The 15,364-nt window shown below is 40.7% G+C and overlaps 2 protein-coding genes across 4 annotated transcripts; one reads left to right on the forward strand and one right to left on the reverse strand.

The window, feature by feature from the left end:
- Positions 1–5,793: 5,793 nt before the first annotated feature.
- On the reverse strand, positions 5,794–9,653 carry LOC104444369 (ycf20-like protein). Of its 2 annotated transcripts, XM_039305064.1 has the most exons (3): positions 9,284–9,653; positions 7,837–8,044; positions 5,794–6,806 (listed from the first exon to the last, which is right to left on the reverse strand). In XM_039305064.1, exons 2-3 carry the CDS (start codon positions 8,031–8,033, stop codon positions 6,401–6,403), a joined length of 603 nt encoding a protein of 200 aa, XP_039160998.1. In that variant the 5' UTR covers positions 8,034–8,044; positions 9,284–9,653; the 3' UTR covers positions 5,794–6,400. The 2 variants fall into 2 exon arrangements, with proteins under 2 accessions (XP_039160998.1, XP_010056329.2); XM_010058027.3 differs by lacking the exon at positions 9,284–9,653 and having other exon boundaries at positions 7,837–9,069.
- A 2,356-nt stretch (positions 9,654–12,009) lies between these two features.
- Positions 12,010–13,976, forward strand: LOC120290916. 2 transcript variants are annotated; one of them, XM_039307774.1, is made up of 3 exons: positions 12,010–12,495; positions 12,570–12,692; positions 13,664–13,976. In XM_039307774.1, the coding sequence occupies exons 1-3, from the start codon at positions 12,384–12,386 to the stop codon at positions 13,888–13,890; spliced, it is 462 nt and encodes a 153-aa protein (XP_039163708.1). In that variant the 5' UTR covers positions 12,010–12,383; the 3' UTR covers positions 13,891–13,976. The 2 variants fall into 2 exon arrangements, with proteins under 2 accessions (XP_039163708.1, XP_039163709.1); XM_039307775.1 differs by having other exon boundaries at positions 12,014–12,459; positions 13,664–13,974.
- Positions 13,977–15,364: the final 1,388 nt, after the last annotated feature.

Below are 15,364 nucleotides of genomic sequence, written 5' to 3' on the forward strand. Positions count from 1 at the left end.
CCCGCGTCCTCATTGCGCGACTCATCCGCGGTTGGGCCTGTGATGGTGGCTCAATTCGCTTCGGATTTACACCAGTAATTGCCGGCTGTATAGTGGTTTTCGAGTCAACAAAAAAGAAAAAAATTCAATGATGGCATTATATAAATCCAAAAAATTCAAGGATCATTATCTTGTCGTGTTGGAGCATTGTATGTTCAATAATTCATCATGCCAATTTCCGAAATGGGTGGTGTTGTCAAAAATCTTCACTTTTTTTGTTTCTATAGGGAAGCAAAACAAATAGAGTTCATAACATGAAATGCGCCATGTTAGACACCAACACTTGGCATATAAGAAATTCTTATTTAGACTCGGGTCCACACATGCGACTACTAACGTCAGACATTTGCAACTACTAAATATAATCCGGTCGATACGAGGTTAGTTCGCGCACGATCCCCCTTTTAAAAAAATGGGAATCGAGTGGAGCCGATGGTAGTGACGTCACGAAGTGAAATGCCGAGTCAGCAAATGGGGAAAGCGAGCGAGTGGGGTTGGGGATTGGGATCCGACGTCACGCCGTTTTAGGTGAGAGCAGTTAGGGGTGTCAAGAACCGAACCGAAACCGAACCGAACCAGAAAACCGAACCGAACCGAACCGAAAAAATCGGTTTTCGGTTCGGTTACTTTCGTTAAAAACCGAAATCTCTTTTATCGGTTCGGTTTTATCGGTTAACCGAACCGAACCGAACCATCTTTTATCGGTTCGGTTTATTCTTTCCCGTCCCGTCGCCTCCCGTAGGTTTACTCGTCTCGACTCGGCCCTTTCCTCTCGTCTCGTGTCTCCTCTTGGTCGGCTTGGAGGTGCAACGGCGACGGCGGCGAGGGGACGGCGACGGCGCAGTGGGAGGGCTGACGGCGAGCGGCGGCGACAGCGGCGGAGGGACTGCGACGGCGACGGCAACCGATTGAGGACAGAGCCCCTCTTCCTTCGCGACGCGCGCTCGCTTTGGACTCGGGGGCGGCCAAAGTCTCTCCTTCGTCACTTTACACGCCTGTTTGGCTAAGACCAAACAAAAATCTCCTCCTCCTCGTCTTCGCTGCTACCTTGGGAAACCGCAGCGCAACCCCACCCTCTCTCTCTTTCTCTCGTAAAGGTGACCGCTTTTCTCTCGAATCTTGGTTGATGGTGATTCTTGCGTGCAATTCTTGCGCATCGGGTGTGTCGAGGGTCGTCGCATTGATGAATTTTGTGGGTGGAGTTCACTTGACATTCAATTGGACTAATCGGATGAACTTGGGCTCTACTTTCGTTTTGTAAAAATTGCTTTTTGTCCCAGGCGGGGAGTTGATTTTGGAATTATGGGATTTGAGTATGCTTTGGCTATGCTTGTGGTTTCATCCGGTGTCGATCTCTTGCTTGCTCGTCCACTTTATTGCGGACTTATATGCCAAAGTCCCCTACAGATTAAAGAGTTTAGGGAAACTTTTCCTTGTAAGTTTTATATCACATGATGCGTGCATTGCTTTTTTTTTGAAGTTCTATATTTTGAGGTGACCAAGTCCTGCCTGTTTTTTCAAGTTAATAATCCAGCATGTCTATTTCAAAATAGTGTAATGGCTTGTTCATTCATTGTCATGTGCTGAAATATTGGCTATTTATCCTTGCTAGTTGCCGGCTTATATAAAATGAGAGTGCTTTAGTTAGTATTGTCTCATACGCCATTAATCATATCGTTGCTCATATTGTACTCGAGCGAGCAAGGGTATAGCGTTGTGCTTCAGAAATTGCAGATTTGGAAAGTGGAATGTGTACCGGTATGTTGTTATATATGTCTTCAAGTCTTTGCTGTATTGCTTTGTCCCACTAAGCTAAAGTTTGATTGACTCGATGACAGATCATTCGTTCTCCTTTGAAGCTTGTGAGCAGATTCCCTAATCATCCCGAAATTGGTACATTGCATGATAATTTTGTGTAAGCATTCCCCATTTTTGGGTTAAAGCTTTTCATTCTTCCATGTTGTTAGCTCGAAATGTTTTCAGACTGCTATCTTTTCCTTTTTCTCTTGTGACTCGGGTGCCGTATGATTCTTCTCGCATTCATTTTGTTGAGAAAATAATCTAACATGTTCTCTGGTAATGGTCATACGGGCATTCCGTAGAAACTTTTCGAGATTACAAATATCGGGTACTGAGTGCGGGTAGATGGAACTGTTGGAGAGTAAGCATAGCCTTTGCTTTCCTTACATCTATGAATAGGTTGCTGTTTGGCGTTGGTATTCTTTAGTGACATTATTCAAATATATGCTGAAAGGTACAAATGGATGACATATGGAGAGGCAGGCACTTGCTCGAGCAGCTTTAGGTTCCGGGCTAATATATCATGGTATTCCAAAGGTGAACTATTTGCTCCAGTCTTAGTTATTTCTATTCGACCTCAACTTGGAAGCATGTACTCGACTTTTCTCTTGCAATGTTAACTCTGAAATCGATATATATATATGTTTATTTTCAGGGATCTTCAATAGGATTGTACTTTATTAACAGACCAGTGGGTGATTACGATCATGCGTGCTCGCATACTCTTACATTTAGTTCCTCTATATGACACTCTAGGTATACACTTGCTTGTCACCAGCTCTGTTTGAAGCCACGATTACTCCATATTTATCTTTTCTCTTGAACATATCTTCGTTTCTATCTTTGCGGGACCGGATCTTTGTCAAGTATATTGTGAACCATGCTGCAGATACAAGCCATCTTTTGTGTTCCCCAAACACTCAATGGGGTTAGTCCATCCTCTTCTGTCACGGGTGATCTTTGTTTATTTGAATTGGTCTTAAAACTGGAATTGACTAGTATTATAAATTGGTCTCATTGGTGCTCGATGGTTTGTGGATGAAATAGGGAGTGTGCCCTCTTCTTGCTAGTGGTCATATTGCCTTATATGTTCTGATTGCTCTCTCGAATTCTGCTTCATTTGTATTTAGTTGCTGATTTTCGTTGTCCTCACTTTCCTTTGTGTTAATGCTGAATTTGCAGTTGTTGAGCTTCCTTTCGAGATTCCCACTTTGTCGCCTTATAGTGGTAATTAACCGAGCCTACTCTTCTATTTAACCGGCAAGAGATGGTAATATGCATCCAGATATTTAAACTGTTTTATCTTCTTCTAACCCTATGCTTGTTTGTCTCAAAGGTTGTTGGAGGCATAGATGAGCAGATTCCGTCACTTCCATCTACAAGCGGGAGTAAAAGTCTTAACATATTCCAAACTACTTAGTCGGGTATGACATAATTTGAGACAATACATTTCTTTTGTAAAATGAAAGTTAAGCCGATCTATAATTATTTGTGTCAATCCCGAAGATAATCCATCAAGTTGATCTTACCTTCCGTAGTGAACTCACCATAATTATAAAGCTCTCTGACATCCTTAGGCGTGGTTCCAAATAATACTTACTACATTTAGGATTGTCTATCTGAAAGTTGAAAACTATAGAACAGTCAAGCCTTTGCTGGGGGAATAGTTTATGGAAAAACAATGAGATTGAGTGCCATGCTGTAAATAATTTCTTGTCAGAGGATAGTGAGTGTACTTGAAGCCATGATTCTTAACTTTAGTAAGCTCCATGTCGACAGTGATTTGTTCCTAATGGCCATGTAGAAGACTGGGGATTTCTTCGTACACGTATAAGCATTTTTGATGACTCAGAAATCATCTCGATCACATGGAATCTGCCTGTTTCCAGTATCTCGAGAAAGAGTTCATCATTATATTTGCACATTTATTTACTTTATCTGTCACTGTGACTATACAAGTTATTGAGTGCCATGTTTTTTGTTTGTTTGCTTGTTTGTTTATTCATACTTGACTATACAAGTTATTGCAAACAATTTGTTATTGCGTCATTAGTAGAGAATTCCCAGGATTCTTATAATAGTTAACCATCATTACATAAGACTTGGGGTAAACATGAACTGGGTAATGCATATTTCATGCTTTGTTTCAAGATAATAACGGTAGGAGAGCAAGCTCTAGAATTTAAATTTTGTTTTTATATATTCTCTAGATCTAGCTCAAAGACATAGATGTTCGTTTCTTGAATATAGCACAAAAACTAGAGAGAACGTCAATCAATGCTTCAAGGAGCTTATATAGAAGGTAAGCCGTCCTGAAAAAAAAAAAAAAAAAAAAAAAAAAAAAAAAAAACGAAAACGAAAACCGAAAACCGAAAACCGAAACCCAAAATTTGAAAACCGAAAAATGAAGAACCCGAACCGAACCGAACCGAACGGTTCGGGTTCGGTTGCCGGGTTCGGGACTTATTCTGTTCGGTTCGGAAATTTTGATCTAACGGTTCGGTTCGGTTCGGTTTTCAAAAACCGAACCGAACCGAACCGTTCACCCTAAGAGCAGTGATGGGAACTCCAGAGAGCCTTCAGGTGAAGCTCTTCCGGCGCATCACGCGCTCCTAGGAAGAAGACCCGACCCGAAAATACCCGAAGAATTCAAGCCCAAGCCCATTCGGTTTGGGCCGAGTCGGGCCGAGTCGGGCATTTTCAACAGCTCCGGCAGGAGCCGACCCTCTCGGCAACTTCCATTCGGAAAGTCACCAGCTGAAAGTTGCTACCACCAAATTCACCTACACTTTGGTAAGACTTATCATCATCTATGGCAATTTATCAGTCCTTTGGGCCCCGGATACGTAGAATTCCTACCTGGTTTGGTTCCATCGGCATGCGGATGCAACATAGATCCTCATCTCTCCCATCCGCGTCTCGGGCGAACGGACATAAGCAGCTAGGCAAGCTACATAGATAACAGCTCTCCCTGTTGTTAAGTGTGACGAAATTGAATGCTTGGAAAAAACATACTTCACTGCCGGGCACGTGGCCTGGTGGTAAAGGGACCGCGTGCTTGGTGATAACCGGATGGGGGTGGGGACGACTCGGGAACGAGCCCCGTGAAACACACAGTAGCACAGTGAGAGAACGCAGTGAGACCCAAAAAAAGAAAAGACAACTTATGGCACGTTTGATAATATTTCTGTTTAAAAATTATTTCAGGAAACAGAAATAAAGAAAAGTATTTCTGTTCCGAAAAACAATTTTTGAATAAAAAACACGTTTAGTAAAAACTTGTTTGGAAATAAAAAATAAACGAAACACGTTTGGTAAATTTGTATAATTTTGTTTATTTCTTTTAATTTTTTAATTTTTAATTTTATTTTTTTCTTATTTTTTCTTTTTTTCTTTTTTTCTTCTTTTGGCCAGTCTATGGCGGCGGCGCGTGGCCGACAAGGGCCGGCGGCCTCGCCCGGCCACGCCGAGGCTCGCCGGCCCGGCGCCGGGCGAGGCTCGGCCTTGCCTTGGTTGGGCGAGCTCGGCCTAGGTGAGATCGAGCTCACCCGGCCGACGTGAGGTCGGCCTCGCCTTGGCCGGGCGAGCTCGAGCTCGCCCGGATCCGGCGACGCCGAGCTTGCCCGGCCAAGGCGAGGCCGAGCCTGCCGGGTCGGCGCGACGCTCTTGCCGGGGGGTCGGCGACGCTCGGCCACGCCGGGCGCGGAGGTCGCCGGCCATGGAGAGGCCGGCGACCGGCTAAAAAAAAAAGAAAGAAAAAGAGAGAAGAATAAAGTATTCCTAAATTTTGTTCCAAAACAAAAACAACTTTTTTTTTTTTTTGTTTGCATTAGAGGAATGTGTTTACGGGAAAAAAATAATAATTTTGGAACAAAAACGTAAACAAACGCATTTTTATTCCTTTTTTGTTCCTAGGAACAAAAAAACAAAAAAATTATTTAAAAACAGAAAAAAGAAATCAAAACAAACGCAGCCTTAATCAGTGTAATTGTCATTTCTTTCAGCCTCTGACATTTGCTGTGAGAAAGAATTACAGCAATTTAGCAAACTACATCAAGATGTCTCAGTATGGGGAATATGAACTGGAAACAAAGTTAGAAAACTATAACCATTTCAGCCAAAAATTCCTCACTTCTTACGTACGCAGCCCCAGCTGCGAAATAATCACGAGGTGGTTATTGACATCCTCCCAACATCCGGAAAAGCAGATTTAACCATTTCGAGAGATTCTGGAGGCACCCACCCGGAGACTGAATCCACCTAGAACCCGCTAGGAATGGCAATTCACGTCAAATTGCATACTCTTCTTTTCTCCAACATAGAGATGAAACTCTCTTGACTGTCTACCAGCCAAGTTAAAGCTCCCGTTCTCTCAGTTTCTCATTCTGAAGAACGTCATCCAAGTGGTCCATTGCTCTGAATGAATAGACTTCCCAACATGCTCTGGTGCCTCGTGCATCCGGCTAGCAGAAATCTTCGCACTTCTGCAACTGGAACTCAAGAACCAGATCCATCCATATGTAATATGAAGGGCACTGTCTAAGCCAACTGCGTCATCCAGTCAGTACTTAAATGAGTCCAAGAAGAGGCCAAGGGACAGCCCAGCTTTCCAGTAATTGAACATGGAAATAAGGCTTCTGGCACGACTGAATACAGGCTGAGAAGCACTGTACATAAGAGCTCCAATTCCCTCGACAACCACCACAGCCAAGGCAGCAGATAGAATGTCCCAGTCCCCTGTTTGCCCGATGACAGTTGCGAAGGCTGTTGCACAGTAAAAGCCTACCAAGAAAAAGAGCAACTTCATTGGGAAATTTTTCCTGATCTGTTGGACTTTGGCACTAAGTTTATTTTGAAAGTCTCGAATTGCCCTTATCAATCGCGTCGTGCCATTCGTGCTGTCTGTAGAAGGATCCAAATCCAATCCTCTGCCATCTGCACTACTCCGAATGGCCCAGGTCATGTTTCTGCACAGTTTAACAGAAATTCAGAGCATACTCAACGTCAAGACTCAAACAATATTAAGGCATGCTTCTACTTTGCTTATGACCACAATAACAGGCAAACATGCGTGTAACTTTTCCATCGTTTAAGAGAATGCTACTACATGTGAAGTCACCTTGAAAATCACTATATTGAAGCAGATAACACCTATTACTAGCTCAAAATCTGACACATCATTGATTAGATTCAAAACCTACTTTCTGTGCTAAGGGACATCTGGGTCACTGAGTTTTCACTTTTCATGAGCCACATTAATATCATAACATAGGGTCTCACCAACATAATATGCTTCACTTTTACTAATCTTAAACACAAAGTGCTTTATGTGGGGTTCCCCAGAAATATATACCTACAATGGGCAAACCCGTCACATGGGAAAAGAAAGATGCAAACAAGCTCCCCCAACAGGAGAGCAAATTTAACCTGTTTGAAGACTATATCCAGGAAAAACTTTACTGTACCATTTGCAACCTAATCATATCCTGCAACCATGTTGTTAACTTACTGTCCACAAATTTATTCCACAAAAGAGACATCATGTCAAAAATAGAACGAAAAGAAAAGAAAATGTTGTGCTTTGCCATTATGGTAAAAACAAGAAATACAAACTTCAATAAAAAACACAGCCAAATAGAGGATTCTCAGATGTGCACTTTTTTAACAATGTCTGGTGGAAATTCAAAGGTTTAACACTCTCCAGACTTCTCCTGTGCACATGGGGTTGTGCTAAAAACAACTCAAGGCTAAGTTTTGAAGCATAAGATACTTGGTTCTAATTGACAGATTGACTAAGATAAGGTCCCGATGTGCAACAACGGTAATGTATGGTCAACAATCTCCTAGCCTTGAAAATTAACTATGGCTTGACAGCGTAATCATGCAACATCATTTGCTCATAAGTGACCAGATGCAGCCATATCAAAGACTCCTCAACTTATCTAGAAGAGACACTATCACATTTGCTTGTGCTAATACACATTGCCATATAATTACTTGAAATCATTCACCAATGAAGGCCGGGTTACATGGAGGATGTAGATCTGGGAACGAAGTTTCTGGCCAAATGCATAGGCAGCTGTATGAAAGCATCCTGCAAGGCCAACAACTGCAACTCCTGACCACGGATATCTTAAAGATGACAATTTAACGTTTGCTGGCATATGGGGCGATATTGCAGTAGCTGCCATCATGAAGCAAAGACCTGCATGGACAGTCATCACAATCAATGAAGTATGAAAATGTGGCTGCTTAAGGCACAATATGTACACCTTATAAATACATAGACATAGTCCAGATCAGAGCCAAAAAGTCCATCAAGGTTGGCGTATAACACCAATATCGAACCAATAAAACAGAATTTGTAAAGCTGTAAACATTATTAACAAAAGTGACAGCAAATTATAAGGTAAACATGCACCAGAAGTCTTAACTCTGCATGCGGGATGAAATCAAGTCCTAAACTTTTCGATAGTTGTAATTGAAACCTAAATCTTTCTCAAGAAAAGCAATCAAGTCCTTTCAATGGCAAGTACCAAAGTTTGTCTATGTGGCACTCCATCAGTATATATGTGGCAGCCTTAGATTGAACTTTCTGATATAGAGATGTGACTTGATTGCACCAATTGAAACTTTTAGGATTCCATTGCATTTTTTCTTTAAAAAATGAGATATTTGAACCTTGCAGCATACTAGCCACGGATAAACACAAACTCCCTGCTACGTGTACCAAATAAGGCTCTACCTAGGGGTGGCAATTCGTGTTCGCAGGTCGTGTTTGTCTCACATCGAAATAAGTGTACACTGTTATTTAGGTCAACCAAAACACGACACGATTAGTCAATCGCGTCGACTTACTTGACACGAACATGATCCACTCCTCAAGCAAGATACTTGACGCATAAAAGTTAACAATAAACACAACACGGCCCGTGTAACACGATTAAATAGTGAGTTGATGGGTGGTTACAATTGCATGACCCACCATGACACAAAAGCCATCGACATGTACCTGACATGAAAATGTCTTCAATTTTTCCTAATTCTATTTGCAAATTGCAATATCCATTAACTAAATACCCTCAAATCAAACTAAAAACAATATAAGCTAATCATATCTAAAGAGGTCACATACAAGTTGTGCATACACTAACCCGTTAATTTCTTGTCTGGCAGGTTGGACATGAAGACAACACGATTATTAATGCCTTGTGGGTTGACTCAAATATGCTTAGCTTTTTAACCCAAACTCGCTAACTTTGTGTCGTGTTCAAGTTGTGTTATTGTGTCTTATAAAGATTTCCACCCTAATTCCACCTACACGGTGGCAGGTGGGGCCCCAAGGTTAACATTAATGAGGGATTCTGTAACTTTTACCTTAATGATGTGGATATGGTAGCTAAATTTTGGGGGAGAAAATAATTCAATACTTAGCAGCACTCACATTAATCAGGACAAATATTGCCCTCTTCTTGAAGTATAGACTCTTTCATAAACTATTATAAGAGGTAATGGCATGCATTACTCTTCTTTTTTGGGTTTCATCGGTTGCCTCATCGATGCTTGAGCCACCGTTCCAATAGGTTGTTATGTAGGGCCCAAAACTGTGTTATAGTATGTATCAACTATCAATAATGGCTCCTTATACAGCTAAACTAATTTCCTTGTTTCTTGCTTCTCAGGATCATGATCCAAAAAACATGTAGCTGTTGTAAGAGCAAACTCGTGTATGACACTTGTGCCCACTAAAACCCAGATTTCTTGCCAAATCCAAAAAGGCAGGAGGACTTATTAAAGGGATTTGAGGTCCAGCTTCAGAGGTTATCATCAAAGGCCTGAGGCTCGCCAAGAAGTATAACTGTCAAATGATGGAGAAAGTAAAGCAAGCTACACATAAGCTAGTCTCTCTTGCAAAAGAGTAACTGTGGTCTCGCGAACAGTTATTCTGTGAGCTTTCTATGGAACTCCAAATATTAATTGGCAAGGACCCAAATACTAAATTAGGGGATCATGATACAAGATTTAGAAAATCTGAAGGAAAGAAATCAGATGTGTTTGCATGATGTCCACGAAAAGAGGGAGACATTTGCAGGCTTCACTTCAGTAACCATGCCAAAAGCTTTTTCGTTAAGCTGTCAAGTACTCCTAAATCGTCCATGAAGAGGGAAGAAGCCTAAAAGATCAATTCGCACAAACGTCTTTCAGATTCCCATCGCTCTCTAGTTCCAGGTCCCCAAGAGCAGCTCAAAATTTCACCCAGCCCTTCTTCTCGCACCCCTCTTCTCAATCGCGACATCAAAAGGCGCAAGAACTCTCAATCCCACCACACACGAGAGCGTCTTCGAGCTCTCGAGGCCCCCCATTCCTCCATTCCTACGTCGGAATCGCACCTGCCATCCAAAATCTGATACACCCAGAAGAGAAGTCGGAGAGAATTGCCCAAAGCTTTGCGCTAAGCCGCTAAGTAGTACTCTTAAATCATCCAAGAAAAGCAAAGAAGCCTAAAAGACCGATTCCTACAAACGCCTTTCAGATTCCCATCGCTCTCTAGTTCCCGGTTGGCAACAACAGTTCAGAATTTCATCCCAACCTTCTTCTCGCGCCGCTCTCCGCGACCGCAACGTCAAGAAAGGGCGAGAAACTCTCAATCCCACCGCCCACGAGAGCGCCCTCGAGCTCTCGAGCTCTCGAGCTCTCGAGCCCACGTCGGAATCGCACCGGCCGTCCAAAATCCGATCTACCTGGAAGATAAGTCGGGGAGAATTGCAGGAAGAGAGATTGGCTCGTCGGATTCGAAAGGGAAACGAACTTACCTGAGAGCTTGCTCGTCGGTGAAAAGAGCTTGGACGGCGGTGAGACGGCGAGCCCACCTGCGCCGGCTCCTTTTCCGGCGGGCGTCAGCTGCTTGAAAGGCTCGTCGGAAGAGAGAGAGAGAGAGAGAGAGAGGGTGATGCTCTGTATTCTGGGGCCAAGTTCAGCTTGCTTGGCTGATGCTGGCTACACTGTCCTTGTCCATTGTGCTCCTTGGTTTTTCTAGACTTTTTTACTTATTCAGTATAATATAAAAATATTCAATCTTATTCTTTCATTAATTTAAATTAGAATCACGTTAAGACTGTATACGTTTCATAAAAAAAATAAGTGATTTATGGAAATAATTATTTACATCATTTAGAAAAATTAGTTAACAAAAATATTTCCATCGTCCATAATAAATAATAGCTAACTATTTTTGTAAACAACGAAAAGCTTTTCATTCATTTATTTTTTCAGACAACATAAACTATCATTTTTTGAAAATATATTTTTAAATTGCTCATTTTTCATAAATGAATGCACTCATGTTATTATATAATTTAGGAATTGAGTTGACCATGTACTGGAAGTTCAAAAACTGCATTAAACGAGTCAAAAGTCCATATGCGGCAATAGGAATGATATTGTCGTTGGCCCAAACTTCCCGGACTATTTATATCAAAACACTAAAGTATAAAAACTTCTCGTGAATGTATTATTAAATTTCAAAATTTAAAAAAAGTGCAATTAAGTCTTTAAATTTATCACGAATGTATAACCAAGTCTCAAAACTCTTAAAAAGTATAACCAATGGAATGGATTAATTACACTAATTTGATAAGTTCTAGGATCTCAACAAAAAAAATAGAAGACAAAATTTAGGGTTTAATTACACTTTTTGAAAGTTTTCAAACTCAATTATATAAGCTTTATAATTTAATTGTATTTTTAAAAAGCTTTACAACTTAATTGCACTTATATGATATTTGTTTGGATTTTTAATGTACTTAGTAAAAATCGAGATAAGTGCATTTGAAATCATAAAATTTGTCATGAAAGTATAATTGAATATTTCAAAATTTCAAAAAAGTACAAATTAAATCGTAAAACTTATTATAACAATGTAATTGAGTTTTATCGCAAAAAGTGTAATTAATTTTTAAAAAGTTCTATTAATAAAATGACTTGATTTAATCAATTTGATAAGTTTTAGGATTTAATATATTAATTTTAGGACTTAATTGAACTTTTTGAAAATTTTAGGATTAAATAATATTCTGTTGATAATTTCAAGACTTCAAATGTTCTTATTCCGCGAAAATTCGATTGGAAATTGGAACAGCGAGCGGCTCGGCATGGAAAATCGACGGCTTCGAACTCCCGCGCGAGCAGGGCCCGTTTCCATCCGCATCCCCGGCCACGGGTAGATTTCGGCCCGTTTCCATCCCCGTCTCTCCCTCTCCCTCTCTCTCTCTCTCTCTCTCTCTCGTGCGGAGGAACGGGAGAGATCTGCTCCAACGTCCTGGATCGATCTCCCTCGAACAGCGCGCGAATCTGCTCGTTCGATTCGGCTCCCGCGGAATCGCGCCCCCGAGAGCTCGTTCGATCTCGACCGATCGTTTCTCGACGTTCTCCGACCCATCGCGTCGTCCGTTCCGAGGCTTCCGAGCTTCTCGAACTACTCTCACTAGCTTCGTGCTTGCTTCCTTTCGGCCGCCGATCTTCGGGGACGATCCGCGGGAGGAGCCATGAGATCCTGCAGCGGATGGCGGCGGCTGCTGTTCTGCCTCCCGCTCGTCTTCCTCTTGCCTCATCTGCTCTCAGGTGGGCGGCTTTCTGTCCCCCGTTTCCCCGCGTTCGGTTCGTTCTTCTTTACTGAACCTTATTTTGGACGAGGACGACGGCGTAATGTTTTCGGTTGCCCCGTTCTGCAGTGATGGAATTGCATCGAGAGCCGACGGTGGGAGATCAGCATAAGAAGGCGAGGAATAAGTTCGATCATTTGGTTCTCGGCCCCGTGGCAGGGGAACACTTGCCTAACCGATTGCAATGCCAAGGTTGTTACGGAATCTTGGAAACTGTTGGATTTTTTTTTTTTTTTTTTGACTTGAAACTTCGGTGTCGAACGATTATTCCGTGTCTTGATATGATCTATCGGTAAATTAGTTTTTAGCAGAGAGCGAAAAAAAAGAGAGAACTGAGAAATTTGAATTTGATAATATCTATATTCTGGCGAATATATTGTGAGTTAATTTTAGCACAGTAGTGCAATAGTGTTTGCTTCTTCTTTGGTAGTCATAAACAGTGTATTGAAAGTAATTTTGCTGTATTACTCTGAATCGTCTCTTGGGATCGGCTATTCATGTAAACAAGCATGACATGGCTGGATGTGGATAAATATGTTTAATTTGTAGAATACTAAACCGTTGTGTGATAAAACATGAAGAAGGACAATAACAAGAAAAACGAAGCGGGATGATTTGTTGTCTCAAAAAACCATGAAGTCATTTATGCACATGTTGCATTCTAAGAGAAAAAGTAACATTTCGCGCTTTACACATCCAAGTCCTAATATACTAGCTTATTTATGGTTGTATGCCAATTCCATGTTTTACATGGCTAGATATATAGAAGGGTCGAACACCAAGACATTGACCTGCAATCACACCTGTATCCGAGTTTGCACAGTGTAGCTTCCTAGAGATAACTTACAAGTACCTGTTAGTTACCAACATTCAGGACTGCTTCATTGTTAAGGGTTCCATAAAGGGAAAGAGGAACGAATGTGACAAGCCTTTTAGTGTTTGGCAATTTCTTTGCAGTAGCTGTCACTTAACTTCTGAATGAACGTGTATATATAGAAATATGTAGCACCGGATCAACTGATCTATGTCATGGTCATCTTCTGATCTCTTCTGATGTGGAACCTGATGATATTCCAACTGTCATTGTAGATTCCACTGTGAATCATGAGGTATCTGTAGGCTAATGCTGTCTGCCTTTTCTTCCCCATTATGTGGCTTTTTAGGTGTCAAAGCTCTCAACAAGACACATTTTTCTGCCTCGTCCAACAGAAGCTATGTCGCAGAAAGCATAGCTTTTGTCACTGTCTTTACAGTTTATAACTCCTCTGACATTTCAAAGACTAGTGGATCATCAGATGTGACAACTGTTGGAAATTCCTCATATAATAAGGTGGAGAGATCAATAGCCATCTTGAATGTATTCATCAACTTTATTCAGGTAATATCCTGACTGACAGAGGATGTTTATTCATACACGAGTCACTCCGTATGTTAAACAAGTTTTAACTCTGTTTAGTATATGTGCATAAGTGTAAACTGTTCTTAATTTTCCGGTCACCATAAAGAGATTGAAATTTTCTTTTATCTGAGCAATACATTATAATTTCAAGAAAACTGAACTTGACTCAGTATTATATTCTCAGCTGCAATATTTTCCTTGTATCTGTTAAATTGTTTGCTTATGTTTTACATACTGAATGATGTAACTGTAGGCTGTAGTTGTCAGAATGAACAATAAAAATGTAGAAGATAAAAGACAACAACAACATGTGAATGTACTTTCCAAGTTAAAGGCAATTTGATCCCTCCTCTGTCACATGTTTTTGGCCATAGTAGAAATTGAGGAGAAACGTAAGTATAAGTTCTAAAACTATTTTTGGGGTATATGTGAGTCCTAAAAGGTCTTGAACATTCCTTACATATTTTATGCAAATTGTCATAAGCGGTTGTTGCAGGGATCTTTCCCCAATTTGAGCACATAATCACCGTTGTTTGGTTTCAATATTCTCCCAAATCAAGAAATCAGTTTATTTAATGGATTCATATACAAACCCACACAAACCTTATCCTTATAGATCTTTGACTTAATTATTTCAATCCAGAACTTCTTTTGCTCCAATTTGGTTCAGATCATCAAAATTTCAAAGATTGATGATCCTTATGGGAAGTTCTTTTGTGGCAAGAAGAGGAAGAGGATAAGTGAAAAGGGTTTTGAGAGAGGTTGATTTCTTTGTAGTCTACGAAGCTTGCAAATTTTAGCAATTGAGGCTTTTACGTTTAGATTGAGCTTTAGTGGCTGTATTGTCGTTGTTGATGGCAGTAGTGTTAATATTACTGGTATTTTGGTGAAAACGGCTTTTGTTGGGTTCACAGTCATCATCAATGAGGGTACAAATGCAATGGAAATTTTTAGGCTTGTGAGATGCTTATGATCAGTTTATTGATCAGAGAGAGAGGTTTGAGCTGGAAATTTTGCATATTTTGGATTTTATGCATAATTAGGGAGTGAGGTTTCTGAAACATTCCAATTTAGTTAAAGAAGTGAAGCTCAACAACATTGTTTGACATCCCAACACATCTCCGGCAGCCATGTAGGGTAAGTGTTGGGTTAAAAAAAGCATTTGTTTAGTTTCTTAGTGAGATAAATAATTGAGCTATTTCAAAATATTTTAGGACTTAAATGGTCATCAAAAAGTAATAGGAATGATTCGTACTCCATACAATTAGTTTAAGAGTTCTGGTGTACTTGTTTAGAATTCTATTATAGAGCACTTTTGCTTTTCAGATGTCACACTCTAGTTTTCTGATCTTATTTCAGTGGAATCTTGAAGGAAAAAGTGGACTGAATTCCTTGACATCTATTTTGACAAACTTAGCTGATCCTTATGTGGGGAAATTCATTTGTGGGGCATATTACTTGAGAG

The sequence above is a fragment of the Eucalyptus grandis genome, chromosome 2 (genome assembly GCF_016545825.1).
Source record: "Eucalyptus grandis isolate ANBG69807.140 chromosome 2, ASM1654582v1, whole genome shotgun sequence".
Classification (NCBI taxonomy): domain Eukaryota; kingdom Viridiplantae; phylum Streptophyta; class Magnoliopsida; order Myrtales; family Myrtaceae; genus Eucalyptus; species Eucalyptus grandis.